This window comes from Artibeus jamaicensis, unplaced genomic scaffold (assembly GCF_021234435.1).
Source record: "Artibeus jamaicensis isolate MK-2021 breed Jamaican fruit bat unplaced genomic scaffold, CSHL_Jam_final contig_354, whole genome shotgun sequence".
NCBI classification, from domain to species: Eukaryota; Metazoa; Chordata; class Mammalia; order Chiroptera; family Phyllostomidae; genus Artibeus; species Artibeus jamaicensis.
The window spans coordinates 38,378,829-38,398,565 of record NW_026521803.1 but is presented as its reverse complement, the minus strand read 5'-3'; the positions used below and the strand labels follow the sequence as shown (position 1 = coordinate 38,398,565).

The window sequence follows — 19,737 nt, the reverse complement described above, 5'->3', positions numbered from 1 at the left end:
TTGAATACCAAAGGATATATATATATATATATATATATATATATATATATATATATGAAAGTACTCCTATGACTAAAGAACTACTGTTCTACAAATGCCATTATTGTTATCAGAACACAATTTTTTTATCACTGTATCTTACCCATATTAAAGTAAATGCTCCATTTCAACTATGTAAGCACTGTAACACCTAAAGAAAAAATATACTTTCGAGGTATACAAAAAGTTGCGGTTCATGGATGGAGAGCTTTGCTTAAAAACCAACCAACCAAATACTTATCACTAACAATGAGTACCTACGAACTGTGCTTACCTATTATATCCCAACACTGGGTATAATATCCCTCTGTTTAACTGAAGGAAGCATGGCTTTGAGGCTCACAAGGCAGCATAAGATATTTGTGAGGATTAAATAAATTAGTATAAAGCCCCAGCTGGTGTGGCTCAGTTGATTGAGCACTGGCCCATGAACCAAAGGGCCGATTCCCAGTTGGGGCACATGCCTGGGTTGCAGGCCAGGTCCCCAGAAGGGGACACATGAGACGCAACCACACATTGATGTTTCTTTCCCTCTCTTTCTCCCTCCCCTCTCCTCTGTCTAAAAATAAATAAATAAAATCTTTACTAAGTTAGTACACGTAAAACACTTAGAACTGTGCCTGACAGATTAAAAGGTTCATGAACTAGTCCTTTCTTAAAATTATTTTTCATATTATAATCTAAACATTTTTAAAATTATGTTTTGTCTCCTTCACTAGAAAACATGGTCATGAAGGGTTGGGACCAGGCTTTTGCCATCTGAGTTCAATCACTGAGAGCTATTAAAAATTAAGTAAATGAGGTAAAAGACTATTGATGATACATTATTAGTAATGGAAGAAGACATAGGAAAAAGGACGAGGAGGAAAAACTGCTCCCTCTTTATTACAGGCAACCACATACTACTGCAGCCTCTTCTGAGTCTGAGGACAACTGAGGCACAGAGGAAGGGTAAAAAGCACGGGGGAAGGCTGTCTGTGGTACACAGCAACATACGCATTATTTACAGGTGTAAGCACTTAGCTAAGACAGGACCTACCTCATTTACAGTTTATGCCTCCTTAATGTAATTTAACTCAGCAATTAGATTGTGATATCCCTTTTTGTGACATGTAGTTGCTAGGTGTTAATACTGATGTAAAAACTGATGCCTCTGATCTGAAGAAGCAGTTCAAAGAACTGAAGCTCTTCCACTCCGATAATGTACAAAGCAGCTGGAAGGTACATTTCAGACCATAGGGTGCACACTCACCTGTTGGGTTTATCAAAATGGACTGTGCTGTTACTTGCTGGAGAGGATGGTATTCCTTCTCTTTCTCTCCTGGGTAAAGAGTTTGGGAAACTCTCTTTAGGAACAGTGGAACCAACTTCGTCGGGTTTTGAAAGATGGATATCCTTGTTCTCTCCCTCATCTGAACTATTTATAACTGGTTTCTGTCCACTGTCCTCAGAGTCTTTGTGAAGAGGCTGATCCAAAGAAGGTTGAACAGAGTCAGAAATTACTGGAATAGCAAAGTGTTCATTTTTGAGAAAGTCCATTTCGCTGTAGAAAGAAAGAAAAATGATCAGACAACTATACTTTTAAACACTTAGACAATAGCATAAACCTCATAATGGGTTTAATTCCTTAAAAATGTAACAGAATAGAAATGGTTTGGCACTGATCAACCTTTTCCATAGTATATATTCTGATGCTTTATGTACCTAAAAGCTATAACTGTTTACCAAAGAAGCATAAAAACAACCTTAGAAACTGCTTTGGATTAACACTTGACTTTGATTCTTCAGTTGCAAAATATGGATAATTCCATCTAACCTGCAGGATTGTCACAAGAAATGAAATAATAAATGAGAAATGTGTGTAACACTAGTGTGAGGGAATTATTTTACTGATATTGACAGAACTCAGGAGAAGCAGAAAATACCTTATTCCTTGGTTCTAAGACATAATTGATTATTAGGTCACCACATTGGTTTAATAACATTTTTGGGGGGTGTCAGGACATATTAATATGCAAAGCAACTATAAAACTTTCATTCAGAAGTATTATAATGTTAAAAGTTACGTCTGATAACTGAAATGTTATTTACATTTATAATCTCATATGATAAAATGAAGTTTTTTAGAAATGATAATGAAGTACTAACCTTTCAAGTCTTCTGATTTGTTCCATCAAAGACCATTTCTCACTACTTAATAAACTAATTTTATCCTCTAATTTCTGTACAAGCAAAGAGTTCTAAAATAAAAACGAGAGGAAAAAAAGAAACTCAAGATCTCACAGTATGCTTTTATGGATTTTAGATACTTTCTGTGGACTTGACTAGCTAGTTAACATTGCTCACCTCTACAGTATGCGGAGTCTCAGGGGTCAAAGGAAGGTCGCCTGTAACTGGTGTGAGGGCCTCTAGTTCCTCCTCTTCTACTCCACTGGCCGCATCCACAAGGTCTTTTCCAGTCACTTGGTGGTTCCCAAAATCTCGGTAGAGTTGCAATAAATCTGGAGGTTTTGGAATGTTTAATCCTACATCATCCCATAATTCAAAATCCTAAATAATAATAATAATAATAGTAATTTTGAGCTCTGAGGCAATTTTATCATGCAATTTTGAGGTTTATTTTACTCTTCATTGCTAATGTCTTAAAAGCTGAACATAATCATAATTTTGTTATATGTTACAAAGAGCTTTATAAAGTTCCAAAGTAATCAACCACATGCAAAGAATGTCCTGTCATTCTCTTGTCCATTAATACAGTAGGATTTAGTATTAACTTGATATCTTATAACTTAGTTATAATGCACATTCATTTGAAAGTGATACATGTGATACTCTCGATCCCTTGCGGGTTTATGACTAGTGGGAATAGCTATTACTGAGGATTAAATGTAAGACAGATATAAGATAGGTATTAAATATGGCAGAAAATCAGACCCAAGTGTAAAATTCCTATCTGTCTCCCTTATTATTGTTGTTATAAATTAATTCAAAACTTAAGCAAGTTATCTGTAAGATGGGTATAATGCTTATCTAAGTCTGTAACACAAACCTTGGCTTACACCAACTGCTAAACAAATTTAATCTTTTAAAAAATTATGAAATGAATATCACACTATTATTCAAATGACCCTTTATCCACCTATACTCATTATTTATTAGATATCCACCCTTCCCTGGGACCCAGGGAAAAAATATTGTCACCACTCAGGGAATTTGACAGTGAAGTGTAGGGACACAGAGTAGAGTCTAAGAACCACACACAGTGCGAGTGAAGGACCATCTGGAATTCAGAGAGAGGAGTCCGTTCTGTCTGGAGGCGAGGGTGAGGAAAGGCTTCTGGACCTGGTGACCCGGCACTCTCTGGGGAAAGGCGGAGGCACTTCCGAGGCAGATGGCCGCAAAAGCACCGGGGAACTAATTACTGCAGGAGGAAGGGGAGGGATGAGCAGAAACACAAAGCTCTGAAGGAACCAAAAACGTTCAGGGCGGCGCAAGCCCATTTGTTTATATATGACTATAATGAATAGGCAAAGGGAATGTGAGGAGGAAGGAAGAAAAGCTCGTAAGAAAGCTCAGGGTAATTACAATCTTAGAATCGGTAAGGAAGAAAAAGCAGAAGGCAGGAGCAGTGACTGGTGTGAGAAACAGGGAGAGATCAGGAAGGTGGATAAGGAGGTGTAAACACAGATGCAGCAGGAGCAAGAGGCAAAGTGCAGAGGTGGCACTGGAGAGGCCATTCCCCGCAGTGGGGGACAGAGCAGCGCTGTTAGGAGCTGGGGGGCGTCTGGAATTAATATGGGGAAATGTGCCATCATCTACTGGGGAAACAGGAAACAGGGTCCTCAGTGAATAGGCAAGTTTGATTTGGGGCCACAAGGACATACTGAAGAGAAGCTGAAAATATACTGACTTTACTTATGATCGAATAAAAGTTTCGAATAGCGCAAGAGAAAGACAGGATGGGAGGTAAATCAGTCATGAAAGAAAGAACTGGCAGGACAGTATGAGAGCAGTATGACAATGATTGTACACAGACACAAGTATGAAAAAAACACCAACGAATATGTAGTGAGTGTGTTGTACATGCAGATGCCAAGATGAATAGATTATTTTGGCCCTGGCTGGGCTGCTCAGTTGGCTAGATCATTATCCCGACACTCCACGTTGTGGGTTTGATCCTAGCAGGGCACACACGAGGATCGACCAATGAGTGCACTGATGACTGGAACAACAAATTGATGTTTCTCTCTCTCTCAAATCAATAAATACAAATTAAAAAAAAGATTATTTTAGCCTCAAGGAGCTTATGGCCCAGACAGAGAAACGCGAGATAATTCCGGGTAACAGTAAGTGGCACTAAGAGGATAAAATGGGGGAATGTGATAGGAAAAGAGACAGGGTGAAGAGTCTCAGAATCTGGCCAGGGTCTGAACCTGACAGCAGTGAGGGCTGTGGAGCTCGGCTTCAGGCCAGTTCAGATTAGCACTAAATGTTGCTTAATGGTTAACGAACAGGTCACTGATAAACACATCCACTGCCTTTCTTATAAAACAGCATTACTGAGTCATGATTAACATATATAAACTGCACAAGTTAAATAAATCTACAAGCTAATTTAAAATATAGTGTGCTAAATTGTGATATGTATGCACCCCTGAATAGATCACCACAATCAAGAAAATGAACTTGTCCACTCCCAAAGTTTTCCCAGACCCCTTTGCGATCCTTCCCTCTTATTCCTCACACTTGCCTTGTTCCTAGGCAAAGAACTACTGTTCTTTTCTTTACAGTTCTTAGAATTTCCTATGAATGGTATCATACAGTAAGCACACTATCGTTTTCTTTCATTCAGATTAATGATTTTCCGGTTGATGCATGTTGTTTCATCAAATAAAAAAAAAATCTCCTTTTTATTTCTGAGTAGTATTACACTGTAAGGATATGAGAATTTCTTTATCCAATCATGTGCTCTTGGATATTTGGGTTGTTTCCCAGATTCATGCAATTATAAATAAAGCTATTATTAATACTGTATAGTCTTTGTATGAACACATGCTTTCATTTCTCTTGGATCATAGTATCTAGGAACGACCAGTTCATACAGGTGGTAGATGTTTTAACTTTTGAAAGAAACTGCCAGTGTGTTCCAAAGTGACTGTACCCTTTTGTATTCCCACTAACCATGAGATTTCCAGTTGCTTAACATCCTTGCCAAGGCTTAATACAGTCTTAGTTAGGCATGCTAATTAGTGTGCTATGGTATCTCACAGTGATGTAATTTACATTTCCCTAATGATTAAAGGTTGTATTTGCCATCCATATATGTTCTTTGTGGGAGCATTTGTTTAAATCTTTTGTCCATTCTTTTGAAAATTCGGTTGTTTTTTTTACTGAGTTTATAGAGTTCCTTATACATTCTAGATATGTTACTTATATTCACAAATATAAGTTACTTACAAATATTTCACTCAATCTATGGCTTATCTTTTCATTTGTTTCAGAGTGGCTTTCAAAAAGCAGAAGTTAATTTTGATGAGAGCAAATTTGTTGAAAAACACCACGGTTTTGGTGTTTCATCAGAGAGGAAAGGTCTACCTTCCAATGTTGCAATAAATCTTTCCTGTTTTCTTCTAGAAGTCTTACAGCTTTAGAATTTACATTTAAATATATGATTCATTTGAATTAATTTTTGTGTATGGTGTGAGGTATGATTTGAAGTTCATTTTTGGTGGGCATATCAATATCAAAGTGTTTCAGCATCAATTGTTAGAAAAGATTACGCTTTCTGCATTGAATTTACTTTGCATTTTGTCAGAAATCAAAAGATCACCTAATGTAAGTCAATCTCTTCACTCTCTGTTATGGTCCATTGATCCATTTGTCTACCTTTATGCCAATAAGACTGTTTTGACTACAATATCTTGAAGTCATGTAAATCTTCAGTACTTTACCTGACCAAATCCATGTTGTGGATTTGATATGGTAAAATCTTATGTAGAACTATTGTAAAATGTTATGTAGAGATGTTACGCAGAATAACTGAGGAAGTAACTGAACTGCTATTTCCCTTTGAGCATGTCTACTTTTGTTCAACTACCACGGGGTATTTCATACTAATGGAATACACCTGATTTAAAATGATGGCCTCCTGATTTCTAAATAACAAACTCTCTGGTATTTACTTTCCTAACGTGCAAGATTCAAACTAATCCATTAGCACTGAGAAGTCAAAATATTACGGGGTTGAGAGATAACACGAAAACAAGCCATCATTTCTTTGCTTGTGAGAGCTTATCAGAAAAAACTTCGGGACGTTTACACAGTGGAATGCTATGCAACAGAAAGAAGGAATTCCTACCTTTTGCAACAGCACATGTGGAGCTGGGGAGCATTATGCTAAGTGAACTAAGCCAGTTGGTGAAAAACAAATACCATATGACCTCACTTATAACTGGAATCTACTGAACAAAATAAACCAGCAAAACAGAACCAGAGACACGGAACATGGAACAGACTGACAGTGAGCAGAGGGGAGGCGGGAAGGAGATACTCGTGGAAAGAAGGGGAAGAGAGTAGTCAAAGAACACGTATGAGTGACCTGTGCACAAGGACAACAGTGTGGGGATGGACTGTGAGAGCAGGGTGGGCAGGGTGGTGAGCTGGGCGGAGGAGGGCAAAGGGGGAAAAACTGGGATAATGGTAATAGAATAACAAAAAATTGTCATCAGAAAAATAATGACATTCTAAAGGTGGCTCATATTAAAACAGATACTACTTATGTATTCACACTTATTCAAAATATCCTTGCACTTGCTATTATCTATTTATCGTCTTAACTATTACAGCGCTTTTAAAGAAGTTTTTATAAATATGAGTATAGTTAAATGGAAAAATCCCAGCACATCCTATAAATACATAAAAACTTGAGCAGATTATATAGTTACTAGGTAGTTATAAAACGCTACCTAGAAAAAACGAGAAGTCTTTATGGAAAAAGAAGCCTGTAAGTCGATAGAATTAAACTGGGTAGGCATGGAAATACTGTGTGGTACTAGCCTTACAGAAGTTCAGTACAACTTTAAAAAATTAAAGAAACAAGATAAAAGAGAAATTAAGTACATTTTAAGTTAAGAAGGAAATAAATCAGTTAAAAATGTTAACTGTACCTGATCATCATTTTCATCTGAAAAGGTTATTGATGTAAGCTTGTAGTTATTCTTCAATAAAAACTCGTTGACTAAGAAGTTTAGAGCTCTCTTTTCCAGAGGTTTGATTGGCTCCTGGAAGCAAGATAAGATAAAATGCCGTTAAGCTTTCCTCCTTCAATAAACATGCTACCGTTTTACGTGGAAGATACTTTTGGGTCTGTTAGTCACCTACCTGAATTTCAGGACTTGATTTGTAATTTTTTCGTTCCTGTAAAGGAACTTCATGTTCTGGTGGAAGGAAATATAAATAATATTTTACTACTTTACATTTGAAAATATCTCAGCTACTTCTACATTGTCAAAGAAGGAAAAGTCTCAAAAAAATTTTACGTATTACCACCTGCAGCCTTTGTCAGGTTGGCTCGGAGGGCCTGAATGGTCTCCTTGGCTTTCCGTAGTTCAAACTCCAGGACTGGACAGGGATTTGGAATAAACACACACAGGCATCCAACCAAGAAAAGGGAAACAAAAATAAAAAAATAAAAAGCAAGGATGGGTATGAAAAAAAAATACAATTTGTATTGAAAACAGAAAGCATGCAATCTTTATGAAACTCGTGAACGCATGCAGCAGAGTTGATTTGCAAGCAAACTGGTGAATGCTCTCCATAGTTTTAGAATCCAGGGGATTACTGATAAAATGTTCTAGCTGTCTGACAAGGAAGAGATCTATTTAAAAATAAAATCTATGGCATACTCTCATCTAGGTAAATGAACACATTAGTAATCTGGGTGCTTCTGTTACACTCTAGGAAAGGAAATGCAATGAAGTGTTCTCAGGTAATATAATATTAGGGGAAAAGATAAAAATTAGATGAAGTCCAAGCAAATAGAGAAAATCTTAGGGTTAAAAAGTAAAATGTATTTTTAAAACCATTATTTAAATAGTATTATAAATCAATATATAAAAATATTAGTGAATATATGCCTTCATCAAATTGTTGAAGGAACGTAGTTTAAATATTCAACAAATGTTGGGAAGCCTATACATTTTTCCACACAAAAGCGTATGATGTTTATAAACAAGTAGAGATATGTTAACTATGTATCTTTTTTTAAAAGTTTCTAAGGGTGTATTTTAGATTTCATGTTAAACCAAAGGGGAGAAATACTTTGTCTTTTAATTTCTAATTAAGATAATTCTAAAGCAAAAGATTGAGTACAATTCTAAAAGTGTAGTTATCTACAGATACTAACTAAAATTACTCAGAATTTCAACATTTCTGATAACTCTTCAAACAGGTGTTTTTTTTATGTTAAGAGGTACTAATGAAATGCAAAAAGTTCTCCTTTTGGTACAGTCTGATTGTAAGATAAACACCGATACTGAAGAAACATTTAAATTTGGTTCTAACAGTGTTCCACCCTGAGCAAGACTTAACTGTATGTATCGTAACCGGGAACTCTATTTTAAATATATGAACACTGTTCTAAGAAACAAACAAAGCCATTGCAGTGACGTAAGCCTCTAGGAAAATTAAATGGTCTTTGTCACAACTAAATATTTTTTTAAATTATAGTATTTAAACAGTTCCGAATAAAAACTAGCAAATTTAAAAATTTAAATTGCACTTTTTCCCTGATTGACTAATAAACAGAAAAAGAATGGCAAATGAGATGCTATCAGAGACAACAAAGCTATAAAAATATGTGGAAAAATCAGGATTCACTCAGTTTGCGTATTTTCACTGAAACGTAAGCTGTGGCCAAATGGCATGTAGTACGTGAAGGCCAATTGTTCTGATGCACAGAATCTCACAGCAACCACACGGAGGCACAACTAAAACCGGACGGCATGGAGGTACTGTTTCTTTTTTGGTCGTCAGCAATGCTGATCTGCAAGCATTTCTGTGCAACGAAGTTAAAATATTTTCCCTAAAACGTACACTTCTGGAAACTCTTAAGAGTTCGTGTTAAAAGTTAAACTGCACACATTTAGAATGGAAGGTAAGTACCGAATAGGTTGATTTATTTATTTATTTAAATTTTCAAACACAAGGTAACTGATTTTGATTTAAAAATACTTAACTATACCTTAAGTAAAATGAGTGTACATATTATGCTTTTAGTATCACAATTTACTAATACATATTATAGAACAATTGCAGATCAGAAATGCCCTGCACCAGAGACAGAAATATGAAGGGAAAAAAAAAGGCAAAACATGGTTCAAACACAAACTATGAAAAAACTGAAATTCAACTGGTGCAAGTTTAGGTGACCAAGAGCAAAACAATGAATGATTAAGGCACAGAAAGCCAGAAAAACCCATGTCAGACGGCAAGAATTTCCATTTTTATGCACATCTACATATACACTGCCAAATGTCAGTAGAAGTTACCAATGCTTTGAAACAGGTCATGCTTATCAAAATGAATTCACTCTGCTGCATGTTTCTTAATATACAATATACACTTTAAAAGACAGTGGCATATCTTTGAAGCTATAGTATTATCTCCATAAAGGCACAGTACGATCAGTCAACTGCATTTACATGAGCAAGTTTCACAAGAGAGGTCTGAACAGCTGTATTTACATATGTATGAATTAGTCTCTTCTTTATTAAAAAGTATTGGCTTACAGCTCAAAATTAACCATCATGTAAAAAGATACACTGTACCAAACAACTTTCAAGAATGTTTAAAATATTGTAGTTCTCTATTAAGATGTCTGAGGGTGTTTTTAAAGAGCACTGTAGGAACCAATGAGCCATCTGCTCACTCCACCATAACAACCCTCTGGAAGCCCAGCACCACTGGATGCAATTTCACTGGAACTAAAGTAATAACTGCAAAGACGTAGGTATATTCTAATAGTGCATATAACAATCTTACCAAAATATTAATGAGCAAGTCAGTATAAGCAACTCCATACTAGTTGAACAGTTATTTCCCAACCAGGGCTGGACAGTGCTCGTGTAATATCAAGGGCACCTGAGGGCTAACAGATCATGCTCTCCCGACCTGGGAGATGTACCACTGACCATGGAAACACCAAAGGTGAAATGTTACATTGCGAAGCAAAAAAGAGTATCAATTGCTTAATGCCCTAATTTAATATACCACTAATAGTACCTTGAGATATCTGCTAGTCTTAGCTCCTTTTGGCACAAAACTCAAAAGATTATTTTGGAAGACCTTTCTTGTAACACTGATGAGTCGCGCATTTTTCATTCCTGTCCCTGTTCAGTTTGGAAGAGTTCGAACCAACAGGGTGGAGTCACAAACCCTACCATCTCATGGCAGACATAAGATTGTCTTCTTTCAAGCACTGGATTTTGTTTTTCTTCTGAATATCGAGTAATTTAACTTCGTAATAAAATACCACTTCCCCAGCTTTAATACTTATTTTATTATCCCACAAATATTTCCAGGAAAAGAAAAAAAATTTTTAAGACTACGAGTTAGGATAAAAATCTATTCCTAAAATAATACGAAAACCCCCAAACAGTACCATCAGCACCCCTCCTGGGTTTAGAGAATTGAGACAGGCATGACTTGGTAGATAGTGAGAAATAAGTAAGTACAAGCAAGATGCAATCTCCACAGTTTGGAGATACTTAGTTTTCTACAGTCTTCATAACGGGGAAAATAATCATCGCAAAAACTCAAAAGAAAAAAAATTCTTTCCATTACAGTTCCCCCTTCCCGGGCTCTCTCACACAGATCCCTCCATCACTCATCTCAAAGTTGCTGGTTCTCAGCGTGATATCCTCGGCCCTTTCCTACCCTGCAGCTCCACTGGGATGATATCCATGCTTATGGTCTTCTCTATCACCATCTCTGAGGACTCAGAAATCTTTAAACCATTTCCCCAAGATAAAGACCTACCTAATCACCACCTGCACACACCCACTTGAATGCCTCCTAAATTCTGAACTCAATCCCATCTAAATGAATTTCACCCTCTTCCTGACAAATCTGCTCTCCCTCCACCCCTTCAATCTCTCTCATTAACGGTACCACTACCCACCCAGCTGACCCAACAGGAAACCTGGAGTGTACCCATCACTTACCCCTTGTGCTTCCTTCCACATTAGTTAAAAGTCCAAGCCATAATGATTCCAACCCTGAGGGACCCTTTACATAACCATTCATCTCAGTTGTCCGCATTCTATCCTAGTTCAGATCTTTATGACTTATCAGATAAATGACAACAACCTAAAACCCTAGTAAAGGCTTGTTGCCTTTAAAGTAAGATGTTATTTCTTTTATTTTAAATCAGAGAAAAATCGTAAGTAAGATTTAATTAAGGTTCAATATAAGAAGAACAAAAGTACCATACCAGGGGAGAAATATATAATAGAAAGACAAGTAGGCTTATTTAAACCTGGTCAAGCTGGATGGGTAGGCTGTGGGCCAATAGCTAACCAATGAGAGGGCTACTGATGCTGCTTCTTACCCAGGACAGAGGGCAGGTTATCCCCACAGGCCAGAGTCCGAATGCTATTTGAGGATGTCTAACAGTCTGTTTAAGCTTCAGAAAGCCTCCATTGGTCTATTTTGTTGACTGCTGTCCCCGGAACAGCATAATACCTTGAATACAGAGTAAGCACTCAAATATTTGTTGAATGACTGAGCATAATACTTGATGCCATGTATAATAAATCTGAAACATTACTGATCTTACCAGCATTGAGTGTCTTTCCCACAAATCAGATAGTAGTTTTGGTAGTTCCCTAGATCCCAACATAAAAGTTAAGGCGTGAACTAGAGAATACAATAATAGGTAGAGATATGAGAAGAAATAAAGCCGGAGACTCTGATGCTAAAAGATGGATCATGTGAACCTCAGACAGATCCTTATAACTGAATTTTCCAAAGTACTGAATATTTGTTTGCATTAGAGATATAGACATGTTTTAGTAGACATAACCTGAGGGTAAAAACTACCTATTGTATATTTTTATATCCAGCGCATAACATAGTCCTAACACACTGTAGATGCTCAAAGTGCCTAAACGAAAGAATGGCCATCATAATATGAAGAAAACTTCAAAAGTTAAGAGGTGCACAGAGCAGGCGCTCAATAAACAGTTGTTCATTTACAGATCTCTTCCTTTTTAAAAGAACACTATAGGGACTTGAAAAACATCAGATTTTTAAATTTAGGAAAAAGATGGTAAGAATGATGCTGAAAGCAAGTGTACCTACCATTTGATAAACAGTAACAGAAGATTAAAGGTTGGAGCATGCCCTACGTTTGCATGGTGGGCCAGTGAACAAGACTTGTGTTACCTGTAACCTCCTTCTGCCCAAGACCGGTATAGAAAAATAATGCAGAGACTTTTGTACTTTCTTTCTCTTAGATGTATATGTGATCCAATGACAGAAGGCAGGATAATTAATTACCCTTTGGGGTTACTGGTCTTTTGATGTAAGCTTTTAAGTTACTTCCAATGGTTAGCGAAGAGTCACTTTATGGAAATGGAAACTGTGATTAATTAAAACTGTTTTGTAAAGTTTCACCCACATATCACACATCTGATTCAATAAAAAGCAACAGTACAAAAGCACTAGAAGTCTGAAAGCTGTTCACTGAGAACAACGTGTTTTTCTTCCTTCTTCCAATGAAGATGAAAGACAGCATGGATCTCTATACGGGCATCACAGAGTAACCATGCATTACTTTATGTCCCCAACATTAGAGACCGAGGAGAACCCCTAGATTTAAAATAAAAGGTAAGCTTCCCGCTGCAGCACACCAGAAAGCCGATATTATCCCTGACCTCCTGCTGAGATCTGGTGGTTCCTTACTTCACAGCCCGCTGACCATGGCAAACTCCTGGGTTGACCACCGGCAGATGACAACCATGAAACACCAGACTTCATCCTCGTGCCTGAGCGCCACGCCACCCCAAGGCCCCTGAGGCCACCATCCACAAGAACCCCTTGGGGAGCGAGACTCCTCTTTTCTGGTCAGCTCCCTTGTGCACAAGCTCTTTTCAACAAACTGCTTGAAAAAAATATAACTAACTACCAAATAAATAAATAAATAAATAAATAAATAAATAAATAAAGTGGTGAAAACTATAATGTACTTAAAACATTTCATTCTTAGTTTTTTGATCATGACATTTTCTTCTAAATCAATAATGCTTCCCCTAATTAGAAATACTAAAATACCTAAATAATGAGAATGATGAGTCTCTTAAATTTGACTAAATCTAAAATTTAGATTTTCAAATGCAAAAAAGAAAATTATTTAGATGGCCAATGTCTGGGTAGAAGTTATTTTCTAATATGGGACCATTTGAACAATAATACAATATGTAAAACTAGATGCATCTGGTTACTCTTGATAAACTAAAATGCCATGTGTTGAATATTTAATATATAATATATTAAATGTAATATAAAATATAAAGCATAAAATATTTACTATTTTATATAAAATATAAAATAGTGAATATTTAATATAATATATAATATATAATATATAATATTCACTATATAATTATATATAACATGCTACTTAAAATACTTAGTAGGATAAATCAGTCCTAAAGTCATTCAAATAATTTCCATTTGATTTGTGAATTTTTAGATATTACTGATGTGATTTGCTGTTTTAAAACACTTGTCAGTTAATAATGCTTATGACGAATCGTGATCTGATATGCAGAACCACAGTAAGCCCTTCCACTCGCCTCACCATGCAAATGGTGCTGCTATTGCTTATACTGCTGAATCTTCCCTCAGCTTCTGTTGAACTAAAACCAATTATGTCATTCTGAACTCATATAATACTCTTGGAGGTTTTTAATATTCAGTATCTTCATTCTCGAGCAAAGACTAAAAACCATACAATGCAACACCGTTTTTCCTCAGGTCAAACCTCCTCCTTCCTAAGAGACAGCACGCGGCACAGCGAACAGTGGGCTCTGCTGCCGGGCCATCAGCATGTCAGTCCTAGGACTTCTGCCACCGAAGTCCTAAAGGGTCCCTCTACGTGCCTCAGTTTCCGGGAGAGGACGGAAATGCAACAAGTCCTAATCAGCACTTGGTTTTATTCAAAATGACCATGACAAGTAGGTTTTAACAAACTTGTCCCAGTAAATGGAAGAAAAATCCAACAGCGTTGGTCAAGAGAAGAATCCGTATGGTGGGTGTTCCCTGACTCCACAGGCATCTCTCTTGTTCCAGGAGAGCCCACCATTGTAGCGGAGATCAAAATACTTAACTGGTATCTATCTGCTATCCCCCCTCTGTCCCAGCCTAATTAGACATACTAAAATACCTAAATGATGTCCTGTGAAACCTACAATTCCTCCAAGGCGCTCACGAATGACTTCAATGACAGTGACAGTTTTGAGGCAGCAGAAAGCTACCAGACAGCTGACACTTAGAGAGCCACCAGCACTGCCATACTGGCAGTTCCAGGGGGAACCCCAGGCGAATACAACTGGCAGAACAGATACAAATTGGTCTTCTGAGGCCTCTCCAGATCCAATGGTGATGCTTAGAAGGCAGAACTAGAGGGAGGGTGGGCAGGGGGCGGAGACTAGAATGAGTAACCAAGCAACCAGAAAGAACTTGTTGGTCTTCTTATTGGAGGTCCCTGCTGTACCAAGCATTAACCCTTTCTTTTCTGGATCACAGGAAAGCCAGAAGTTTCTGGAGAGATGCTGTAACAGGGAATACCCGGGGAACTCAAGACAAAGTTTTACTCAACAATCAGTATTAAACTATTTGAATCAATTTTAATAGAGCTGCACTGGTCTACAATATCTGAATATCAGCCCTGGTTTGGAGAATCAAAGGCATGTGAAAGCTGAGGCCCAACTAACTTAGTACTACAATCTGGCTAACTTAAAGCTGTTTTACACCAGGTTTAGAACTACATGGTCGTACACTGTTGGCTGTGAGAACTCAGGAAATTGCAGGAGTGCATAATCAGACATAGCACCACTGGAAGAGAATGTTAGGGGCTGAGATGTTCCCTGCAGCCAATAAATTAGTAAAGTAATTTTGTACAATTATATAATTATATAATTATATTAACATACCAAATTGTAGAAGAAAAAGAATTCCTCAAGTCAGTTCATAATTTCTGCAACGTCAAAGAATCCGAATCTGTCTTTATGATCTTACTCACCTGCCACTCTCTCATCTGTTTCCCTGTTACCGTCATCTGAGTATCTTGCAAAGTCTAAAGAATCGAGAGTACTGATGCTCCCAGCTCTGTCTGTAATAAAGAGGAAAGTAAACAGTGAACAGATTTATCAAACTGTAGTGGAAATCAATTTCCTACAATTATTTCCAGTTAATAAAACTATGATTCTAAGATATAGGAATTCTATTAGAGCAATAAACTAAGGTAAAAATACTCATGCCAATTAAACTACTACAAAAAACCTCATGTTTCCCTGCCCAAATTTCTGGGTAACTTCTGAACAGTGAGTGCATACACAGTACATACTGCAACCAGCCCATCTAAACTCGAAGGAAGGAAGGGAGGGAGGGAAGGAGGGAGGAAAAAATTAAAATTTTGAGCTGCTGTCCAAAGGTTTGCAGATTAAGTCCAACAAGATAATTTCTTACCAAAAAAATAATAATAAAGTTTGAAAACACAGAACAGAATCCTGTCTCCACAACAGTAATACTCGTACTGCCCACCATACAGTATAAAACTATTTGACATACGACTAGTAAAATGTGAGCCAGTTTCAAGAGAAAATAGTCAACAGGGACCAATCACAAAATAATCCAGATGTTCGAATGAGTAGACTGACATTTAAAAATAACTATAATTATGCTGACGAAGTAAAGGAATACGTGAACACAATGAACGAAAGGAGATGAAATCTTAGCAGAAAAATAGAGACTATAAAAAAATACCAGTGGAAATTCTAGAACTGAAAAATGTGTCATTAGGCAATTTCATCCTTGTGTGAGCAGCATGGAGACATATATGCAAACCTAGATGGTAACTGCTGCCAGACTGCAAATCCGCACAGCAGGTTACTGTCCACAATCAGGTGTAAGAAAAAAGGATCAAAAGACATAGTAAACACAAGATGGATGAGGCTTTTTATTTATACATCGTTTGAATAGGTGAAAATGTAAAATGGCAGACCGAAATAAACCGCCGGCCTACAAATATACCTATCTAGTAAATAACTAATATGATCCACTATAAAATGGAGTTCCTAGATTACTACATAGTACCTAAAAATGTTCATTCTTCGAAAATGTTAACCTAACCACTTTTCTCCAAAGTTTTATAGCACACCATAAATGAGAGGTTTCCCCTCTAATATAATATACATATTGTAAGTAATTATAAAAAACAAAGGTGCATAGAAAACTAAACTACCCCAATCCCACTAAAACTGGGGATATGATCAGATATCATTTAAATGTTCATTTTTAGATATTCTTTTTATGAACTCTTTTTGCCATGTCTAAGTATGTATAGAAATTATTTTTTAATTTTCCTAATTTTTTAAAGATTTTATTTATTTATCTTTAGAGGGGAAGGGGGGAAGGACAGAGGGAGAGAAACATCAGTGTATGGTTGCCTCCCGTGTGTCCCCTGCTGGGAACTGGCCTGTAGGGAACCAGCCTGCAACCCAGGCATGTGCCCTGACTGGGTATCAAACCGCGATCGTGTGGTTCGCAGGCCCGCGCTCAATCCACTGAGCTATACCAGCCAGGGCCTGTATAGATATTCTTATAAAAACAGAATGAATACATATCATTCATATGAAGTTTTTTAAAAATAAAGCACATACAGTGAAAATCTGCCACATCATTAAGGCTACTGATACATACTTCTTCATTAGTACACACAGCAATCTGAGTTCCGTCGGCGGCACATAATAGCAGTGGCCAGTTATTATTTTTAGTCTCACCCATCTAACATACTATATACACTCCTATCTTAACTAGGCATCTCTTTGATTGTTTGAAAAGTACATTGGCCGTCTACCTGTTGGACGTGTGTGTGAATTTTCTATGCACATTCTTCGACCGTGTATCAACATCTTGACTTTCCTGATATATTAGTTTATCTGGCGATTACTGCCAGAACCAGAAACTCCACTTAAGTACCGTACTCTCTGTGCTTAGTCACATGCCTGAGCTACTCATTAGCTATTCTGAAGTCTCTAACCTGTGTATTAGAACATGTGCACCAAACAGGGTGAACTTGCATCAGCCAAAATTCTGGTATTGTAATACTATACACCTCACTGTTTTAGTCCTGATTTTCACAGAATGTTAAGTATCGATGTTGTTGTTTGATTTCAGATAAGTATTTTTTATTATGTTAAGGATCCATCTGTTAGTTTTCTAATATTTCTTTCTCTTGTTCCTTGTAATATTTGTAATCCCACACAAAGGCACAGGTTACAGCCTATTTGATCACTACACATTATGACTCCATTATACTCTGAAAGAAATCATCTATGAAGTAGGGAAAGTCTTTGGGGAAAGAAAACAATTTAATTTTATTAAACACAGTTCAATATATTGAAAACTATACTCTAACTTTTTTTAGTTCCAAGCCAATGACTTTATATTCCCTAAGAAAAAGAGTTCTGATACTTTTTAAATAACAGTAACTATGATGTAATAAAATTAATGCCCTAATTCATTAAAACGTATTCCACCATGTCAGAAGAAAACACTGTTTACGGAAGAAAGTAATTTAAACTTACTGGACTAACCTATAAGAGATTTTGTAAATAAAATGTACTTTGGATTTTAAAACTAATACAAGGCAACATTATAGCTCCAAGCTAAATATGCTTCTTTAGATGCAGCCATAATTTTTTTCCAGAGCAAACAAATGCCTTGCCAAATACTCGAATATAAATGAAGAGTTTGGAAAAAACTAACTTCTTTTATTAAGAAAGAAGCTACCACATGCTAATGTGAATACACCAGCATTTCTTCAAATCACAGGATTGTGTAACTTCTCAATAGTAATTCATTTCATAACTCAGAAACTGAATGATCAGGGACTTTCATCACAGGATGCTAACTGGTCCGATTTTATAAATCAATACTTAAGTCGTCTTATTTATATTTACTCCTAATACCTTAGTACCGATGACAGAATGAACTTTTACAATAGTTTAAAAAATTAGTCTCAGGCCCTTGAAAAGGTAGTATTTTATTGAAATTACATAGCACTTTAAAAGTTAATATATCAGAAAAACCAACCAGCTGCTGGCAGGCAGGTACGGAGTGTCAGTGAACTCAATGAAACATTCGCCAAACGACCACTGTGTAGCAGGTCACTGACAGAAAGGTGCAGTGAAATATTAAAGATTCATTTTTAAAGCATATGGATGTAAAAATCCACATAGGTATGTTGTATATGCTTATATATGCACTGTTTTCTAAATATACACAGTAAGTTACTAATAGTAATGGACTCAGATGAATTAAAGTTTTTCACTACATATTCTGTATTGTTTGAATTTTTGTATGTATTTTGATATATTTCCTCCAAAGACATTTAATAATTTTCATAATGGCGATACTTTATATTGAAAATATCTTGAAAGTACCCAATTCACAATTAAAATACAGGGAGAAAAATAATATCAAGCAATTAATTACTAATTAATAAGAACTAATTAAGTTCTAATTCTTTCGGTAAAAGTCATTTATTGAACCATGCCTAAAAAACTGTGTCATGGTAAAAAATAAAGAAATACATAGTATATAAATTTAATGAATAAAAAGATAAGAAATCTACCTTACCTTAAAACCTGAGGTTATACATAAACATTTTATTATATTATCCACTTAAATTAAAAATAAGTCTTAAGAGATCTGTCAATGGCAAAACTCCCATTTATATCTTCTGATTATCAATTCTTCTCTAATGCTGGGGGTCATTATACTGACCTCTAAATTCAAAATATTTGAAAGAGGTAACCTTAGAGATAGACCAACCTTCTCATTTCTACAGATGAGCAAAACTGGGCTATGTGTTCATTCAATGAATATTTACAAGCCCATAGTGAGAATCAGAAAGATAGAAGTCCTTGCCTTAAGTAAACTCGTACAAACCGCTGGAATTAAGCCATGCACACAACATAACAATGCTTCAATCAGAGCCTTCATGTTAAAGGTTAAATTCATTAGTGAGCAAGTAAGGAATAGAATTCAAGTCTCCCAGTACGAGACCTATCTCTTCTTTGTGACAAGATTCCACAATGAGCTAAACTTCAAAGCCAAAAGATTTAAACTTAGGAAGAGACTTTAACACACATTTTATTGACGAACTATTCAGTTAAATTTCTTTAATGCTGGATGATTTTACCATGTAAACAGCTGTTGGGTAAAGAGGAAAATTATTATTAATAACAGTAGTTATTTTGATAGTTAACATTTTTGACCACTTTTTCTGCACCAGAAGCTTTTCAGATAACCTCATTTAACCTTTGTAACAATCCACTGTGAGGAGTTGCTACCACCTGCATTTCACGGTAAAGCAAACAGACTATCCACAGTTGTACAACAACTAGGAAG

General features: G+C 36.4%; 1 protein-coding gene across 8 annotated transcripts in view; it reads right to left on the bottom strand.

Annotated features, from left to right (window-relative positions):
• The window catches only part of RELCH (RAB11 binding and LisH domain, coiled-coil and HEAT repeat containing), an 89,644-nt gene that overhangs the window by 60,496 nt on the left and 9,411 nt on the right, over nucleotides 1–19,737 (bottom strand). For 6 of the 8 annotated variants that reach the window (XM_037156395.2, XM_037156396.2, XM_037156399.2 and 3 more), the window contains exons 2-8: nucleotides 15,344–15,433; nucleotides 7,585–7,659; nucleotides 7,420–7,475; nucleotides 7,206–7,319; nucleotides 2,386–2,589; nucleotides 2,188–2,279; nucleotides 1,292–1,582 (exon numbers count right to left, since the gene is read on the bottom strand). In XM_037156395.2, the coding sequence (XP_037012290.1) occupies nucleotides 1,292–1,582; nucleotides 2,188–2,279; nucleotides 2,386–2,589; nucleotides 7,206–7,319; nucleotides 7,420–7,475; nucleotides 7,585–7,659; nucleotides 15,344–15,433 (922 nt within the window). The remainder of the gene's footprint in view (nucleotides 1–1,291; nucleotides 1,583–2,187; nucleotides 2,280–2,385; nucleotides 2,590–7,205; nucleotides 7,320–7,419; nucleotides 7,476–7,584; nucleotides 7,660–15,343; nucleotides 15,434–19,737) is intronic. The other 2 variants (XM_037156397.2, XM_037156398.2) reach the window with 1 other exon arrangement.